Below are 18,483 nucleotides of genomic sequence, written 5' to 3'. Positions count from 1 at the left end.
GTTTCAGGTTCCGAAAACAGTATGAAGGTAGGAGGCTTGAGTCTCTTCTCCACATGTGCCTTGCTTCCAATCCAAATTGGTACCCTACATGTCTGGGAATTCATTTCCCAGTGCAGGACTCTGAGCACATGCTTAATCCAAAGTCCTTCCAGAGGCCAAGTGTCCACCATGTGAACTTAGGAATTTGGAGAGCTGATATGAAAACAACCAAACACTTTGGTTCTTTTAAGCAATTTTGATCTGTTCCAATTAGCTCTGAGCTCAGCATTCTGGTGAGCTGTAGCAAGATCTAGTGTTTTTAGTACTTGTAGTTTATTAATTTTCTCCAGCCCCTTCTTCTTTGTTCTGCATTCTGCCTGAAGACTATCCCTATTAACATTTAAAACGTGTGTCCTTAATTGAAAGCACATTGCCGGAATGTTGTATATTTTGGACCACAACAACTGTGATACCAGTCACTTGACTCATTTTCTTACTTTATATATTTAAACCTTTTTTTGGCAGACCAAATTGTTGAAATTGATTTTTATCTTTCTCTCTGTCTTCTTTCCCGCTTTTGCTTAAATGATTAACTTCTACATGTGTGGTTCTCAGGTAACCCTGAGCTACATAGCCACTTCCAACTTAATCCTTGTTCTTGATCTTGCTGTAATATTTTATTTAGTTTTTCTTTCTTTGCCATGTTTGCATTTGATAATTGCAAAAGTGAATTCCTTAATTGCTCAGAGGCTCTAGTGCCTTAGGTCTGTATTTGCCTCCTTTCAACGGATGGTGGAAATGCAGAATATTTACGTAGGTGCCGTCAAGTCACAACCAACTAGTGGCAACACCTGCAAGGGGCTTTCGAGGCAACTGAGAAGCAGGGTTGGTTGGCCATTGCCACCTTCTACAAAGTCTCCCGTGATGGTCTCCCATCCATGTATGAGGCCTGCTTAGTTTATGAGATCTGATGAAACTGGGCTATACTGTGTCACCTTCCCTCCCCTTTTTTAAATACATTCCTGAAAAGGGCACCAATTCAGACGCTACAGCAATGCTGTTGTAAACAGATATGGCAGACAAAACTCTTTTGACAACAGCTCCTCCTTTCCCATCCATTTCTTGGTCCCACTTCTCCTCCTTCATTTTTAAGCTGGATTCTGAGCAACTTGTTTACCTCCCTGAGAAAACCCCACCGCTTCTATTTATTTTGTTATCAGCAGAAAGGCTGAAGAGCCATTTCACAATAATGGCATCAATACTGCACACGCACGCACACACACACACACACACACACACACACACAGGGAGCAAGGTCATCTTGTCAAAGTTATAGAAAAATCAGATGGATTAGGATGAGCCTAGCTACAAATAACTTTGATAAAGTATTTGAATGTAAACTGTTTATCTGCCTTCGAGTTTCATTGTAGTCCTGGCAGAATGATGTCGCCATAACAAATAAAGAGCTGGTGGTTAAAGTATTTTTCAAAGAAAAATATAGGCGAATGAGGGGTTTTACTCTTTTTCTTTAATCATCTGAAGCAGATAATTGCAATCGGTCACTAATAGCAATGTGATGTGCTATACTCTGTTGAGAATTTTTTTGCCTGCCTTATCAAAGCTCTGTTTCAAATTCCTCAGATCTTTTGCCCAGCTAAAAGCCTCCAATTTTTCCTTGAAATATTGTTTTAGGCAAAAGTTGGTGACAACTCTAGTAATTAGCAAAAAGAAAGATAGTCTTAAGATCTAGCGGCATGCATAGGAGGTAATCAACACAGAGAGCGATGAAACAAAATATAATATTATAAGGAATGGCCAATTGGCCATCTTTAAATATTTTCCTTTCTGTTCCCTGTTACATGAAAATAAGCTCACAGATGTATAGATCTGACCTTAACTCTCAACCCGTGTTGGTTAAAATTTGCCCGCAGTATCTCAAAATGCCTCTTCTGCCAACAATTAATTAAATAAAGAGTTAGGTTGGTCAATGTATCCATTAAACCAATAAAATGTACAATTTTACAATTAACAGATTATTGTAGAATTCGGAAGTAATTGTGCACAGAAGATTATTTGCCCTTGGCAAATGTATCTTTAATCCTGTAGGTGAAAAATGCAAGAAATAAGGAGAAACCCGGGAAAAACACAATCAGCAGAGCTGCATTTGCTGCCCTGGTGTCTCTTTATAATGGATTGTAATGTATTTAATTGCTTTTAAGCTCCTCAGTCCTGCATACGAAGTCTACAGTTGAGGCTTACTCAACAATGGCAGCAAGGCCTTGCATCTCTCTCTTTCTCTGTCTCTCAGCAATGTTGCTGCTGTTCTCCTTTGCCTTTGCCTTTTCTTCATGGAGAGTTATTCATTGATTGAGAGAAGGAGAGAGATGAGGGGCTGCTATGGATTCCCTGAGGACCGAGATAAAGAAGACCATCATAAAGGAGAATCTAAGGGCAACAGCTGCAAGCAAAGAGAGGGCAAGAGCATGCCTTTCTGATACGTCTCTCAGTGAGGCAAAAGGAATTTAACCCATGTGGGCTTTCTTCGACACAATCAGAATGGCAACACAAAACGGAGCCAGTTGTGGAAAAGGCAAATGTGAAGATTCTCCCCCTCGCACCCCCGGGGATGTCACCTTGCATCGAGGCTCCTTGTAGAAGTCAGAATTAGTTATCTGTTCCTTATCGAGAAGAGTTCAGGCTTAAACCCACCGATGATTTCCAACATGGATGCTGCTTCGCTCGGAGATAAAAATCCCTCCAAAAGAGAAGCTCTCTAATGTCAGTCTTTGAAAATTTAGAGAAAATGAGGACTTGGGACAGCTTGAAGTGGTACAAATAATCCTTCATGAATTTGGAGACCTTCTCTATCTGAGAAGGAAAGGCCATGAAGAATGCATCCAAATTTATCTTCAAACAGCATAGTTTTAGCATTTTAAACATGACGTCATATTTTCTCATAGGGGCAATGTAGGTGATGTGCTCTCACTCAGTGGCTGTGTTTTATTTCATGTGCAGAAGGTACCCAGTTGAATCCAGGGCATCTCCAGTTAAAGGATCATAGATGGTGTCCCAGATCCCAGTCCAGAACTTTAACCACTACATCAAGCTGGCTGTGTACTGCAACACTTCTCAAACTGTGTTGAACAATAGCTTGGCCATGACCATGAAATGGAAGCTCCATGGACAGAGGCAGTCTACCTCTGAGCACCAGATGCTCTGCAGAAACAACCAGGAAATGCTATCTGCTTTTTGTCTATTTGTGAGCTCCTAGAGACACCTGAGTAGACAAATTGTTTTTTTAATGGGCCATCAATCCTTGTGTTCCTATGATTAAGTACAATATAGCATAGTGGTTAAGAGGTTGAGCTACGAATCAGCACTCTGCTGGGCTGTTTCCAGATGGCTTACCTGCACCCGGTACGTCACGCCACGTTGCGGGGAAAACGCGAAATATCGCGTTTTCTTGCGCAAGTTTTGCATGATGTCACGCAAAACTCGCGCGAGAAAACGTGATATTTCGCGTTTTCCCTGCAACGTGGCACGACGTACCGGGTGCAGGTAAGCCATCTGGAAACGGCCCTGGTTTGATTCCCACTACTGCCATGAGCCCAGCAGGTGGTCTTGTGTAAGCTCTCAGCCCAGCTGTATTGTAGGGATAATACCACTAGCTTTGTTCACTGATCTGAGTAGAGCAGTATAAAAGCACAGTTGTTGTTGGTGGTGGTGGTGTGGATTTATTCAGATGGTAACTGCTTAACCATGGATTGGGAGCTCACCATGTATCCAGTTGCTAACTGTGCTAGAAAAGTCATCCCAATTAGACCAACTTTGCTATTTGCCTTCCAGAAGGAAAATGTAGGCTTCATGTGAATGCAGAATATCTAAGACATGCTATGCAATTGGAAAATGAGAGCTGTTGCTGCACATGCGGCCTTTCAGTAACCAGCCTTTGCACCATCCTCAGGGTAAGGCTGACCTAAACTGCGACACTCAGACTCCCCAGTGCAGAGTTGCCAGCTTCATGTCACAGGAGATTAGCAAAAGGCAGAAGATTCTCCTGGCACAGCCCCTCAGGAAACAACGCACCGAGCCGGAGAGACCCATCTATTCGTAGCCACTTAGAATCATTGCAGATGTACCAGCTTCCCTGTACCTCAAAGGGCATGAAGGGCAGATTCTTGTTGCTTTAGCTGTGAAGAGCCTAATATTAGTGTCATGAAAATCGGTATGCCACCTTGGCTTCCATGAGCTTTTCAATCAAGCTTTGGACTTGTACTGGGGATATCTAGGTTCAAACCCAAGTTGTTGGGTAGGACCCTCTCTTACTCAGCTAAGCTTCTCTTTTTAAAAAGATGGTTATGAACAATAAATGCAAAGCAAAATAAGATCATACTAGTGAAGGGGGATGAAGCTCAGTTATACATCAGTGGTGCAGAGTCACGAACATAAGAAGTTGCCTTCCACTGTGTCAGTTTGCTGTAGTGGTTATGAGCGTGGGACTCTAATCTGGAGAGCTGGGTTTGATTCCCCACTCCACCACGTGAAGCCAGCTTGGTGACCTTGGGCTAGTCACAGCTCTCTGGAGCTCTCTCAGCCCCACCCACCCCACAAGGTGTTTTGTTGTGGGGATAATAATGACATACTTTGTAAACCGCTCTGAGTGAGCATTAAGTTGTCCTGAAGGGTAGTATATAAATTGAATTTTGTTGTTGTTGTTGTTTTTATAACAATCTAGCCCAGGATTGTCTAGTCTGATTGGTAGTGGCTGTCCAGGGTCTCTGCAAAGACAGATCTTCTCCTATTACCTGCTACCTCTGATCACTGAAGCTGGAAATGCCAGTGATTGAATATGGGACCTTATACAAGGCATAGACTATGCCACTGAACCCCATCCCCTTCAAAAGGGATGGGCCAAGAAGTGCACTGGTGTGAAACTAGCTGGGATGCCAACCAAGGGTATCATTAATCCACACAGTATCATGATCTTACAATGGGTATAGTTATAGCTGTTAGAATAGAGGGCTTTAAAAGGGGATTGGACACATTCATGGACAATGGGTCCACCAATAGCTACTGGCCCTGGTAACTAAAGGTCTAAGCCACTTTGGGCCCCCATTGGAGAGAATGATGGGGTATAAATGAAGTAAGTAAGTGCCCTGACCTGGATAACCCAGGCAAGCCCAATCTTGTCAGATCTTGGAAGCTTAGCAGGGTCGGCCTTGGTTAGTAATTAGATGGGAGACCTCCAACGAAGACCAGGATTGCAGAGGCAGGCAATGGCAAGCCACCTCTGTTAGTCTCTTGCCATGAAAACCCCACCAAGGGTTGCCATAAGTCAGCTATGACTTGACAACACTCTCCACCCCTACTAAGTAAGTAAGTAAGCAAGTAAATATGCAGTGTTGGTGAAACTCTGAATACTAGTGCTGAGTGGCAGCATCAAGGGCAGCTTGTTTTTTGGCCCTTCAAAAGCAATAAGTTGGCTCCAGTTTGAAGCTGAATGCTGCCCTAGATTGGCCGCTGTTCTAATCCATGAAGGTATTTCTGACGTTGACTCCAAAGTTCTCTCTGTTGTTTACCGAAAGGGCCAAAGGAAAGCTGAAACAGACCTTTGTACTGAAGTACACTCACAGACACACACTCCACTGTATAAAAATGTCTTAACTCCAGCGAATCTGCCACATTTTAATTCCACTTTTTCTCCAAGGAGCTCAGGGCAGCATTTAGCCTCTTCTCCTGTGAGGTAGGCAAGACTGCAAGAGAATTACCAGCCTAAAGTTACCCAGGACATTTAATGGCTGTGTGGGAAATGGAACTTGAGTCTCACAGGCCCTAGACCAAAACTTTCAACCACACCAACACAATGGCTTCTAATTAAGATGTGGATACCTGCGATGTTTCAGTCATATGTCATATTACTGGGACATAACTGTAGAAACAAAATCATAGGGCTATTATAAAATAAAGTGGCAAAACTGTCTGTGTCGATCTGCTTTCCATTTTCCAATTACCGTTAATTATCTTAATGTACATTTTCCAACTCAAAAATTAACAGCAGATACATGATGTAACCCTCTTAATATCCCAAGGGTGCACTTTAGGCTGTTTCAGTTCCGTTCCTGTCCTTCACAGTGGAATCTCCCATTTACATCTAGTTTTCACTGGGGTGGTAAAGTTGTGTCTGGGCTGTACAGTTTCTGATTGCAGCTCTCACGATGGGAACACTCCCCTGCCTCCACACACACACATGAAAACACACAAAAATATTCCAGCACATTAAAAACAAGCAAGCCAAGGAGAAGGGTAGTCTGGACACATTTTACACAACATGCCAGTTTTCTATCTATACCGGGAATTTTTTTTGTTCTGCAGTCATCCAAGCCTGTAATAGTGGTCTAGGCTTACCATCTCACTGAGGGCCAGTCTATATGTGGCATTGGGGCTCCACAATCAAATCCTCTGACGGGTAATTTAGCCTCAAAATGCAGGGGGGGGGGCTTAATAGAATCAGAGCCATGTTACTGTTATTGAGGTTAAATCGCACATCAGACATCTGATCACAAATCCCCCGACATCATATGCCCTGTGGCCCCGAGAACCCGGTCGCTAACAATGCAATCCTTAGACGTAGACTGAGTGCAGGGGGCAGGGAGGCCAGGAGATACCTCCTGCCTCTCACTGGTTCTACCTGCCACTGCTCAGCTGGGTGGCTGGGGAAAACCTGTAGGGAAAAGTGGGGGTGCAGTCAGCCTCTCTGGCAACACCATGGCATCCCTTTCAGTGCAATCGGAAAATGACTTCATCACATCAAGTATCAGTCTGGCATTTACCAAAATTTCTATGGTTAAACCATAGAATTTAACCATAAAATTAAACCATATGGTTAAACCATAGAGTTTTGACTAAATGCTAGATCTTCATCAGCAATGTGATGATGTCACTTTTGGGTCATGCTAGAAGTGATGGCATTGCCAGAGAGGGCTCCCACTCAGAAGTGAGTCTCCTGCTAGTTATCATCCTTGAGCTGACAACCGCAACTTAGGTCTTTTCAACATGGGCATTCTTCATTGGTTTTGGCTCCATAGTGCATCGATTTCTCTCCAGACTTCCGCATGCATGGTCAAAATACCCCTATTCAATCTCCCAACTGCTACCCAGACTTTTTTGCATTCTGCACTGCCACAGGATCAATCTTTCCTCGGCTTTTCTGCAGCTTTTCTCCCTGCACACATACCCTGATTTTTTTTCCCCCAGCAAAGTCAAAAAAGCCTTTTTGAAGTACAGAATACTTTCTTCAGCTTGAGGCCTGGCCCTGGTCCAACCTTTTGCCCTCCCCTTCTCCTACATCCTGATTGGTTGAACGGCAACAAATCAAGTTTTTTTCCTGTTTTTAAAAAATTAAATGGCAACATTGCATCATTGGTGCCGTAAAAAAGAGACCCCAAAAAAATCCTTTGTAAGTTTCTTTAGCAACCAACTGAGGAAATTTACAAGTCCTCAAGCCCCCCAGCAGAATCTGGGCATTTTTCTAGTGCAGAAATAAAAAACAGACACCACTTTGGTTCAACTTCCTCAAAGTGTGGAATTGAAGAATTGAAGCAGTATGGGGCCAGAACCAATGAATAAAGCAGATCCGATTCTCATGCGCTGAATACGCAGAAAGCTCAATGTAAAGTTCACCATGCGGAAGAGGCCTTAAAAGGGTATAACTCAGTTTAGGATGACACTCTTTCCTATCGTTTAAAATTCCTAATAAGGCACAGTTTTTTTAGATTTCAAAAATATATTTGTAGAGCCTACTCTGGCATAGATTGCACAGATATCTTATTTTTTTGAATAAGAAGGAAAGAAGGTGTCTGAAATCCTTTAAATTAATAATCAAAAGTTCACATCATGTCTCGAAGAAATCAAACTTAGCCCATGAAGATGAGAAACAGAAATTATTAACTCTGTAGTCAGGCTGATGGAGGTTCAGTGAGATCATTTTGTTCAAAGATTAAAGGTGATGAGTGCTAAAGTAATTGAGCAGGATGCCTATGACAATATTAGACTAGAGCCATTAAAGTCAGTAATGATCAAAAGTTAATTATCAAAGCAGAGCGAACTACTCAACACAGACAATTTGAGTCAATAGCTAACCATCCCAGGGAGGAAAAGAAAAGTAATTTGGAGATAGTATTTTCTTATAATGAAGTTATACAGAAGATATATATTTCAAAGAATCGCAGCTACAAAAGAAAGAGGAACAAAAATAATGTGTTCTTCCTGATCAGAGAAGAATAACTAGTTGTAATTGATAGACCTCCTACACATGGTGTATTTTCATACAATACATTTCTGCATTAAAGCATAATTTGGACCCTTCCCCAATCTTACTTTGATTTCATTGTGGTGTGGGGGGGAGGAACATGTAACTGAATAATGGTCATCTCACCAGTCACCTCCAAAGGCTGTTAAGTCCACAAACAACCAGTTCTGAAAAACATGTAAAATTAACTCAATATATTAAAATGGGGGGGGGCTTCTCAAAATAAACCACCTGGCAGCTAATACATTTCAAAGAAAGTATCTGTTGCAGCAAAAAACACAAAAGAGGTCTGGTGGCCCCTCAAAGTCTGTGGGGGGTGGTGTAGTGAGAGCCAGTTTGGTGTAGTGGTTAAGAGCGGCGGGACTCTAATCTGGAGAGCCGGGTTTGATTCCCCACTCCTCCACTTGAAGCCACCTGGGTGACCTTGGGTCAGTCACAGCTCTCTCAGAACTCTCTCAACCCCACCCACCTCACAGGGTGTTTGTTATTGTGGGGATAATAGTGGCATACTTTGTAAACCTCTCTGAGTGGATGTTAAGTCATCCTGAGGGGCAACATATAAATTAAATATTGTTATTATTATTATAGAATTATTTCAGCAGACATCTTTGCCATGGCTTAAGCTTTTGTTGACTAGAGCTCACTTCATCACCTTCACAAAGTGACGCTTCACAAGGGTCTCTTGTCCACAGACCCTTCTACCACAAAAAATCTCTCTGTTTTTAAGACATTTTATTTTCTCCACAGCAGAGTTGACTGGTAAGACAAACACCTTCCAGAATGAGGATTTCACTGACTTTTTAAAATGTCCCTGGCCCAGCAAGGGTGCCATCACCAAAAAGGGCTGGTCCCTCACCATAAGCCTTACCTCCACTCAGCCTTAAACCCCAAAGGATCCAAACAAGTGCCAGATCTTTTCACAATATATGCCTGCTAATGCCATATGCAAAGATCTCTGCCAGCAAATGAGAAACCATCATAAGAATCCAACTTATGCATGGAAGAGAAGGAAGAGAAAAGGCAAAGATTGTAGGTTGTCATTGTGGTCCATAGAAAAATAACAGCAAACTGTAAGCAAAAGCGGCAACAGGGAAGAAACTCTTTATTTATTAGTGAAATGCCCACCAAGTTATGGGTATGTAAGCCTGAAGATTGATTATAGTTCATTTGACAGGTAGGGTTTGCCAGGCTCTTGCAATGTGGTGACAGGAAGAAAACATCAGTGTCACTGACACCATGATGTCAGTTCCTAATGAAACTCCGTGCAGGGTCATACCAATCACATTATACCGTTGTTTTCCTCCTGCTGCCACATAGATCAGCAGTAGGCAATTTGGAGCACCAGTGGCGGATTGCCTGCCACTGCCTGGAAACTGGCAAATTCCTGCTCCTACCTTCCTTTCCAGTTCTCTTGTTTTAGGAATGCTGGTTCTTCCATTCTGCCTTCTCTCGGTCCTCCTGTTTATCCTTGCTGCCTCTTTGATGGTTTCCCTTCACTTCTGTGTTGCCAATTTGACATAAAGAGTTGTGTAATCCAACAGATAGGTTTGGGTGGAGGGAAAAGATTAGGCTGGTGTCTGGTGATGTCACAAAGACTGTAAGGCCTGCTAATTCTGCTATCCTTGCTCTGCATTTGCCCACTGACTAGGGGGAGAAGGGACATTGGAGAGGGGGATTCTTTATCAAATGCTGCAGGATCCCCACCACACACACACACACACAGAGACATCCTATTAGCTTCTCTTCTCTTTCTGATGGTATCTCTGCCATCCCTGCTGACAGAGCAGTTCAGGGAAAGAAAGAAGACAGAAACATGCAAACATATGGAAAGGCACCAGGGATAGATTTACATGGGCCGCAGAATTCAGAAGCCACATGTGTTTGTTCCAGATTATGCCATGGAAGTATGTATATAAACTATATACAAAAGACATCACCACTGAAATCTCCAGCAGCTTAAACAGCTTGATAGACTATAGCCATTCTGCCATCCATGCCCCCAGCTGTGTTGCTTAGCAACATTTTAATTCAAGAAGAATGGAAGGAGATGAAATCCCTGCAGAGAGGGAAACAGAAATAAGAGGGCCGTTGACAGATGATCTGAGTTGTTTCTTCTAATATACTGTGAAGATCACCGGCTCTTTTCATGAATGATAAATGGACTGTATACAGATCAATGGGTACAGCAATAAACTGGAACCAGGTTGTGTATCTGAGGCGGTGCAGGCTGAGAGGCCCGAATAGTTGCTCATTTAGAAGATTTGGAGTGTGTTTTCTCAAAGGTTTCACAAGAGGAAATTGATCTGAACATTTGGTCATCCCATGCCCTTTTCTGTTGCTGTCTAATAAAAATGACTTTGGAGACCGAGTCTGTTCTACCATGATAGATATAATTTTCCTGAGGTGGTTGTTCAGGAATGACAGTGGACAAGTTAAAATTAATATCTCAACCACAGCAATGATTACAAATGAATTTGTCTGCTTGGATTTGTATACCTCCTTATCCTGAGGTTACAAAATTTTGAAAAGTAAAACTATAAAAATAAACATTACAATAACTAACAAGACATCAAGACAATAAAAATCCTATCTGTTTCTCTGGATTTCCTAAGGATTGGTGGTTCTTAAAAATGAAACCAGTGGAGTCCTGGGAAAAGAGTTCTTACAAATATTAGAGGAGGGAATTCACGAAACTCCTTAATACTTAATCTATTTTCCACATACAACATTCAACTTTGACTTACACCACAAAATCACTCACTTGCTCTCTCCCTCGTATATAGGGTTGCCATACTTGGCAACCAGTGAGGGCCAGGACATGGGGGAGAAGCCATTGGTGACAGTGTGATGTCACTTCCAGGAAAATCCAGACATGATATCACACCCTTCTAGGAATTTTTGGAGACTCTATGGTAAAACAAAATCCCTTGGCACAGGCTCTCTAACTTGTGTACATACAATACATGGCATGGCCGTCTTTCTGAAGCCATCGACGCTATTGCCCCCTGCCATCCTCTCCGAGCCCGCAAACGGGTAGCTCCTTGGTTTACCGAGGAGCTTCGCCAGATGAAGCGGTCTCTGAGACGACTAGAGCGAGTGTGGAGGCGGGGGCGCGACGAAGAGGCAAGAACATCTTATAGGACGTTTATGAAAGCCTATGAGGTGGCAGTGAAAGCAGCAAAGAGGGATTTCTTTGCTGCTTCCATTGCGTCCGCTGGCTCATGCCCGGCTCAATTATTTTGAACAGTTCGGTCCTTGGTCTCCCTCTCTCAGGGAGACCACCAAATTCTTAATTCAACTATTGGCTGCGAGGCTTTTGCGAGCTATTTTGCGGGCAAAACCTTGTCCCTTCGCCGTGGCCTGCCACCCACTGTTGATACAGTAAGGGAACTGGAGACCCCTTGGCCGTCTTCTGGGTCCGTATTAGACCATTTCAGGCTGCTCTCTCAGGATGATGTTGACAGGATCCTGCAGGGGATGAGGACAACCACCTGTCCTCTGGACCCCTGCCCATCCTGGCTGGTGAAGGCCAGCTCGGAGGGGCTACGGGACCATTTGGAGGCCATTGTTAACATCTCCCTGAGCTCTGGGGTTTTTCCAGGAGCATTAAAGAAGGCGGTAGTGTGGCCCCTCCTGAAAAAAACATCTTTGGACCCCACCGACCCATCCAGTTACCGCCCAGTGTCGAACCTCCCGTTCCTGGGCAAGGTGATTGAGCGGGCGGTGGCGGTACAGCTGCAGGAATTCCTGAATGATGCTCTAGTCCTGGACCCATTCCAGTCTGGCTTCCGTCCTGGCCATGGGACGGAGACAGCCTTGGTTGCCCTCACAGATGACCTTCGCAGGCATCTGGATCAAGGCGGGTCAGCGCTGCTTGTGTTACTCAATCTCACAGCAGCGTTTGACACGGTTGACTATGATTTGTTGGCCAGCCGCCTTGCCGACGTGGGGATTAGGGGGACAGCCTCACAGTGGCTGGTTTCCTTTCTCCAGGGTTGGGGACAGAGGGTGGCGCTTGGGGGAGATCTATCGCCCCGTCACCCTTTGGTGTGCGGGGTTCCCCAAGGGGCGATACTCTCCCCGATGTTCTTTAACATCTATATGCGCCCCCTCACCCAGTTGGTGCGGAGGTTTGGGCTGGGTTGTCATCAATATGCGGATGACACCCAACTTTTTCTGTTGATGGACGGCCGGCCAGACACGGCCCCAGACAATCTGGCCAGAGCTTTGGAGGCTGTGACGGCATGGTTGAAACAGAGCAGGCTGAAATTGAACCCAGTGAAGACAGAGGTCCTGCAGCTGGGACGGGGGCTGCCAGATGTTGGGACCCAGCTCCCTGCCCTGGATGGGACACCACTGGCAACTTTGCCAGTGGTAAAGAGTCTGGGTGTGCTCCTGGATGCCTCCCTATTGATGGAGGCCCAGGTCACGGCGGTTGCCAAGTCTGTATTTTTCCATCTTCGTCCGATCAGGCAACTTGCCCCCTACCTGACGCCCCAGGTCCTGGCTACAGTGATGCATGCAACGGTCACCTCCAGGCTAGATTACTGTAACTCACTCTACGCTGGGCTACCCCTGGGCCTGATCCGGAAACTACAACTGGTCCAGAATGCGGCGGCACGGGTCCTGACTGGTATACCTTACCAGTCACACATCACACCTGTCCTGCGCCAGCTGCACTGGCTTCTGGTTGAATTCCGAATCAGGTTCAAAGTGTTGGTTCTTACCTTTAAAACCCTGAGCGGGTTTGGACCGGCATATCTTCGGGACCACTTCTCCCTGTACATTCCCCAGAGATCGCTTTGATCAGCGAATAAATATTTACTTGTGGTCCCCAGCCCTAAGGAAGCCCGCCTCGCTTCAACCAGGGCCAGAGCCTTTTCAGTCCTGGCCCCAGCCTGGTAGAACGCTCTGTCAATGGAAACCCAGGCCCAGCGGGACATATTATGGTTCCGCCGGGCCTGTAAGACAGAGCTGTTCCGCCAGGCATTCGATGATTGAAGGGGGCGGTGCCATGTCGGCCTCCCACCTTTGGGGTGGGGGAGGGTTCTCCCCACCATTGCACTTTGTTAATTTGTTTTATTGTTTGTATATTGATTTTAGTTCTTGTTTTTATCGATTTTAACTGTTCACCGCCCAGAGCCCCTGGGGATGGGCGGTATATATATATATAAAAAGAAACAAAAAAGAAGCGTTTACTAAACTTTAATTGTTACTTATATTCTGAGAAGGGTATCGGTTGCATGGGAGGACCCACACGGTGGACCCTATTCATGCTGTTCATGTGCATATATGGGATTGCATTGTGCAGCAGCAGCTCCCACATGGCCAGGTGTAAACATAACTGAGGCTTTAGTTAAGCTAGACAGTTAACACCCAACTGATTATTTCATATGTTTATCATTTTCATCTGTGAGGTTCAGTCGCATTGCAAATTTTTTTTTACTTCAGCACAAACCCATTAAAATTGATAAACTGTAGCTTCCCCTGCTGAGCTTTCTCCTTAATTATGGAAGCCTGTATTGTTGTGCTCATTTTCAGTTCTCAGAAATGCAGCTTTCTGGCTCCCCTTCCCCCATTCATCTGGCATTTTCTGTGAAAGGTCACATTTGCTAAGGTCAGCTAACAATTCTTTCCCTTTCCTTTCTTTATTTACAGGCTGCAGAGAAGACAAAGCCCCGAAACATTCCTGTAAAGTAAGTTACTTGAATGTCCATTGGAAAAAAAATCAGGTTTCATGAACTTCAAGAAAAGGGGGGATTAAAAAAAAACTGTATCAGGGCAATAAAAACAGACATCAGGACTCAGGTTACTCTGTAGTCATAGCGATTTTAAAAAGTCCCTGATCAGCAAGGACAGGATTTCGATTTCTCATGGCTCCCTGATGGCTGAATGCCCCAAGTTGTCCCTGGTTTACATAAATTAATATGTGCCATCTATGAATAGCTGCTAAATGATATTATAATCACATTCAGAGCAGAGTTCTTCTCGCCTTGAGGGGGAGTGCGCCCATGCTAAAAAGATTATGTTTTTTAATTGCAATCTCTGGGAAGGTCTGACAGAGGGGAAATAACAGAGAGGATGATGTGAGACACGCGGGAATAATATTTTGCACCAGTGTGCTAGCACCTTATTAGCCTGTTGCTGCAAAATGCTTGTACATATGGAGAATGCTTCCATGTGCTTTCAGAGCCCTCTACCCGCAGATTAAAGCAATCTACCCAACACCTGCTTCACAGGCCCTTCACATGGCTTTTGGTTACTTCTTCCCAGATGGTTGTGGCAGTGTACATTGCAGTTTTGGTTGTTGTAAATGCATCGCCATAAATGTACTTGGCATTTCCATGGAGGAAGGTAAGTGAGAAAGGCAGATCCTTGCCTCAAGGAGCTTACAGTCTGCATTTTGACAGAGGGAGGGAAGGGAGAGTCCAGAGTAACAAACCACACAGAGTGGGAAAGGCACGCAAGACTTAGAGGAAACACGTGAATCAAAGCAGGCAGGAGTGTCTGGGTCTCATTTCTGTTGTGAGGAAGACACTAAGTGTTAAAACTAAAGTCTTCAGGTCATGAAAAGGTAGATTTTGAATAGGGATGTGAAGGAACTGGGGGTGGCACCATGGAGGTGTAGACTGAACACCCTTAGGACTTCCAAAGGAGTGCATTCCAAAGGAGTGCATTCAGAGACGGGGTAGCAAGACTATTGCCATGGCTGGATCCACATGTTGTTAGATATTGCAATGTCATAATCATTCACCCCTAGAGTTGCCAGGTCCCCTCTTCTCCAAACCAGGAGGGGGGGGGTTGGGGGAATGGGGCATCAGGGGATGCAAGGAACTCACTTGTGAATGGTCCGTGACAATGGTGTCATTTCTAGCATTACATGGAAGCAATGGATCACATGAGGCACCACCAAGCATTAAAAACCAACCCCAAAGGCTTTCAGATGATTTTTTAAAAAGTGGCCCTGGTGCGACCTCAATCGGTCTTTATTACAGTCATTGACCAGTATAACATCCAGGTTGCACCAGGAATGATGTCATTGCCAAGGGATGCTGTGGGCATGCTTTAGGTGCATGCATGCCAGCCTGCTTCCCCCATTTCTGGATGCCTCCCCACCCCAGACAGGTGAGCAGTGGCAGGGGTGGGGACTGGTGGAGACTGGGAGCAGGGGACCTGGCAGACCTATTCACCTCCTGTGCTTTCCTGTCTGGTAATACCTAATGTCATATGGGTCCTACTGGAGGAATTCTACATAAGATTGCACTACGTACACTCTGCATTATAGGAGTGTAATATTCTTGGCAGTTCTTTGGACATGTGGTTTTGTTTTCAAACTACCAAGTTTATAAGACCCAGTTTAGAAATAACTTTGGAAGGATTACACTCAGTCAGTGTCATGTTTATACCAGACTGCCTGTTTGCACCTGTGTAGTACAACAGTTGCATCCTGCAACCGTGTGCTTAAGCTCCATGAATAGGAGCTGACGTGTTGATTTAAGCATCACCTCAACCCCCTGTAGCCCCATCCAAGTATGTTTTTATGAGATACACATCACTTCTAAACTGGGCCTAACACACAATTATAAATTTTGTGGCATTTCGTTGGGGTTGTTGTCTTTGCTGAAAATGGTCACACAAATGAAGCCTGAGATTTCAGAAAAAGGAATGAGGCAGCTGGCCAGTCAGATCTCCCCAAGTCCATGTATAATTTATATACTCTGTTGCCTTTCAGTTTGAGTTCTTTTGGAATGTGCTCATGGATTTTGCTTCAATTAGTTCCCATGGGACTAAATTAGGCATATTAATTACATTCTGCTCAGTATTTCTATATATTTTATTAGTTTATCCACCTGGGCCAACTTGAACTTTCCCTTTAAAGCCAAGGTCCACAAAGTGCACAGAAAAGCCTCCTTAATGAGGTTGTTTCTAGCAGTTATCATAATCACCTCCCCCCTCTCTGGTCCAGTTTGTGTGTACCTTCTTCATGGCAGTTAATTGGATTGCTCACTTGGATATTGAGACAGCCTTCTAGTTTTTGTGGGAGACGATCCAGCAGGAAGCTGATCTGCACTTTGGGGCTGCTTCCCATAGCTTTGGTGGGATTTGTTCAGGAGAAATTCCTGGTGGATGGTATAGGGTTGCCAGCCTCCAGGTAGTAGCTGGAGATCCCCTGGAATTTCAACTAGTCTCCATACCACAGAGATCAGTTCACCTGGAGAAAATGGCTACTTTGGGGGGTGGACTGTATGGAATTATGCCATGCCAAGGTCCTTTCCCTCCCCAAACCCCTCTTTCTCCAGGTTTCACCCCCTAGATCTCCAGGAATTTCCCAACTTGGAGCTGGCAACCCTAGGATGGTACCACTAAGATTTTATTTTGCTTCCTTGATTGCTCCAAACCAGATAGTAAAAAGCATGGTAGGACCATATGTCTTTATCTGTCCCCAAAACTAGGCGTGTGCCATCTGCTGAGCAACCAATCTTTTCCTTTTCTTTGATTTACTTGAGGATAACTAGGTTTCTCTCCCTCTCATAATGAAGCTGTTTTATTACCTTTTACCCTTCCCTGTAATGCCAGTGCTCCTTAGAATAAGGTCTGGGACAAGAAAAATGGGCATCTGTTCAAGTAAAAAGGTCAGGTCTCAAGCCGAGAGCTTGGGGGACAGGACTAGGCATCGTGTATCATCATAACATTACTTCCAGCTGGAAATGAGGATGTTGCAGCACTCAAGCAATCTAGTTGGGATTAATTATTAGAGCATCATGGTGACATGTGATTTCCGGTTAAGTGACCTGAAGGGACAGCAAGAGGACAGAGCCCAGAGGAGGGAGGCCTGCTAAGTAGAGGTTGGCACAAACCGAAACACGAATCAGAATTGATCAGGAACAGGGCCAGTTCGTGGTTCACGAACCAGCAGTTCATCAGAGCCCATATCTGACAAACCGCCACAAATTTTTAGGCCAGTTCATTTGGTTCGTTTTTTTGGTTTGTCACTGCAGACAGCCTGGCGCTGATCAATCAGTTTCCTAGGCAATGGGGGGATGGGCTTTCTGCAGCCCTGGAAGTGACCTTCTGTTATCCCGGAAGTGACATTTTCACAAACCAAATGAACTGATTCGCAAACCGGGGCAAGTTCGTAGAAGTTCGTGGTTTGTGAAACTCAATTAACCATGAACAACACAGTTAGTTTTTTCCCCCAGTTCGTGCCCTTCTCTACTGCTAAGCCTATTGTGAACTGTGCCCTAAAGAACCCTGAGAATCCTCAGAAATGTATGAGAGGGTTTCTTGGTGAGAACAGGGACAATGGCAAACAGTCCTTTCCAGCCCTGGTCTGCCTACCCATTTTTGGTCCTCCTTGTGATGTGAAACTAATAATGATACTGATTATGATTACCATAATTAATAATAACAACAATAATATGTGATCAAAGTATATGGTGCTTTACAACAGGTATCTATCACAAAGATTAATTAAGACTTAAGACACTGAAAACTACAAAGGGAGACGAGAGAGGAAGAGACTGGCATAAACAGAGGGAACATGTGTATTCATTTCAGCTGCACAGTCTTAAGACTTAGTTTCAGTAGAGGATGAAAACTATAAGATTGCTAAAGTTTCACAGAAAAGGTGTATTTTCAGGAGAGATTTGAAGGAAATGAGTGAATTTTCATCATGCACATGTTCAGGGTAGTAGTTCCAGGCTAAAGGAACAAGGAGCAGAGAATATTCTATGCCTCCTTCTCAGTTCACACCATGAAGCCCAACAGACCAGGTCAGTTTCTCACAAGAACCAAGTAAGCACCCTAGAATGTGCCCCCCAGAATCCTCTTCCACACTCAGGGGTTTCATGGTGGGTGAGTTGATGTGGAAAGAATTCTCTGCAATAAAAAATAAATTGAAAACAAAGATGATAAAACACTGAAGTTTGTGTATCCAAAAAGAGGCAATTGTTCTTGGCCAAGCACTGAAGAGGGTTTTTTTTAAGAAGTCGGAATTGAATGCTGTCACTTTTGTTGTGGTTTCAAATGTCATGGAAGATCCCCTGTTAATGTTTATCGGCTCCCATTGTCACCACAAGTGAAAGATGCACAGATTCCTCTTAGCATATGTGACTTATCACATACATTTTTAAAAACATGATTCTGTTATTAAGACATATGTGATAGTACACTTCTGCAAATGTGAATGGCTTTTG

General features: G+C 44.2%; 1 protein-coding gene across 1 annotated transcript in view; it reads left to right on the top strand.

Moving 5' to 3' along the window:
- Nucleotides 1–18,483, top strand: part of AFF2 (ALF transcription elongation factor 2) — a 361,635-nt gene that overhangs the window by 233,069 nt on the left and 110,083 nt on the right. The window contains exon 9 of the mRNA XM_054995827.1: nt 13,946–13,983. Within this exon, the coding sequence (XP_054851802.1) occupies nt 13,946–13,983 (38 nt within the window). The remainder of the gene's footprint in view (nt 1–13,945; nt 13,984–18,483) is intronic.

The sequence above is a fragment of the Eublepharis macularius genome, chromosome 13 (genome assembly GCF_028583425.1).
Source record: "Eublepharis macularius isolate TG4126 chromosome 13, MPM_Emac_v1.0, whole genome shotgun sequence".
NCBI classification, from domain to species: domain Eukaryota; kingdom Metazoa; phylum Chordata; class Lepidosauria; order Squamata; family Eublepharidae; genus Eublepharis; species Eublepharis macularius.
This window is presented reverse-complemented; position numbering and strand designations above follow the sequence as displayed.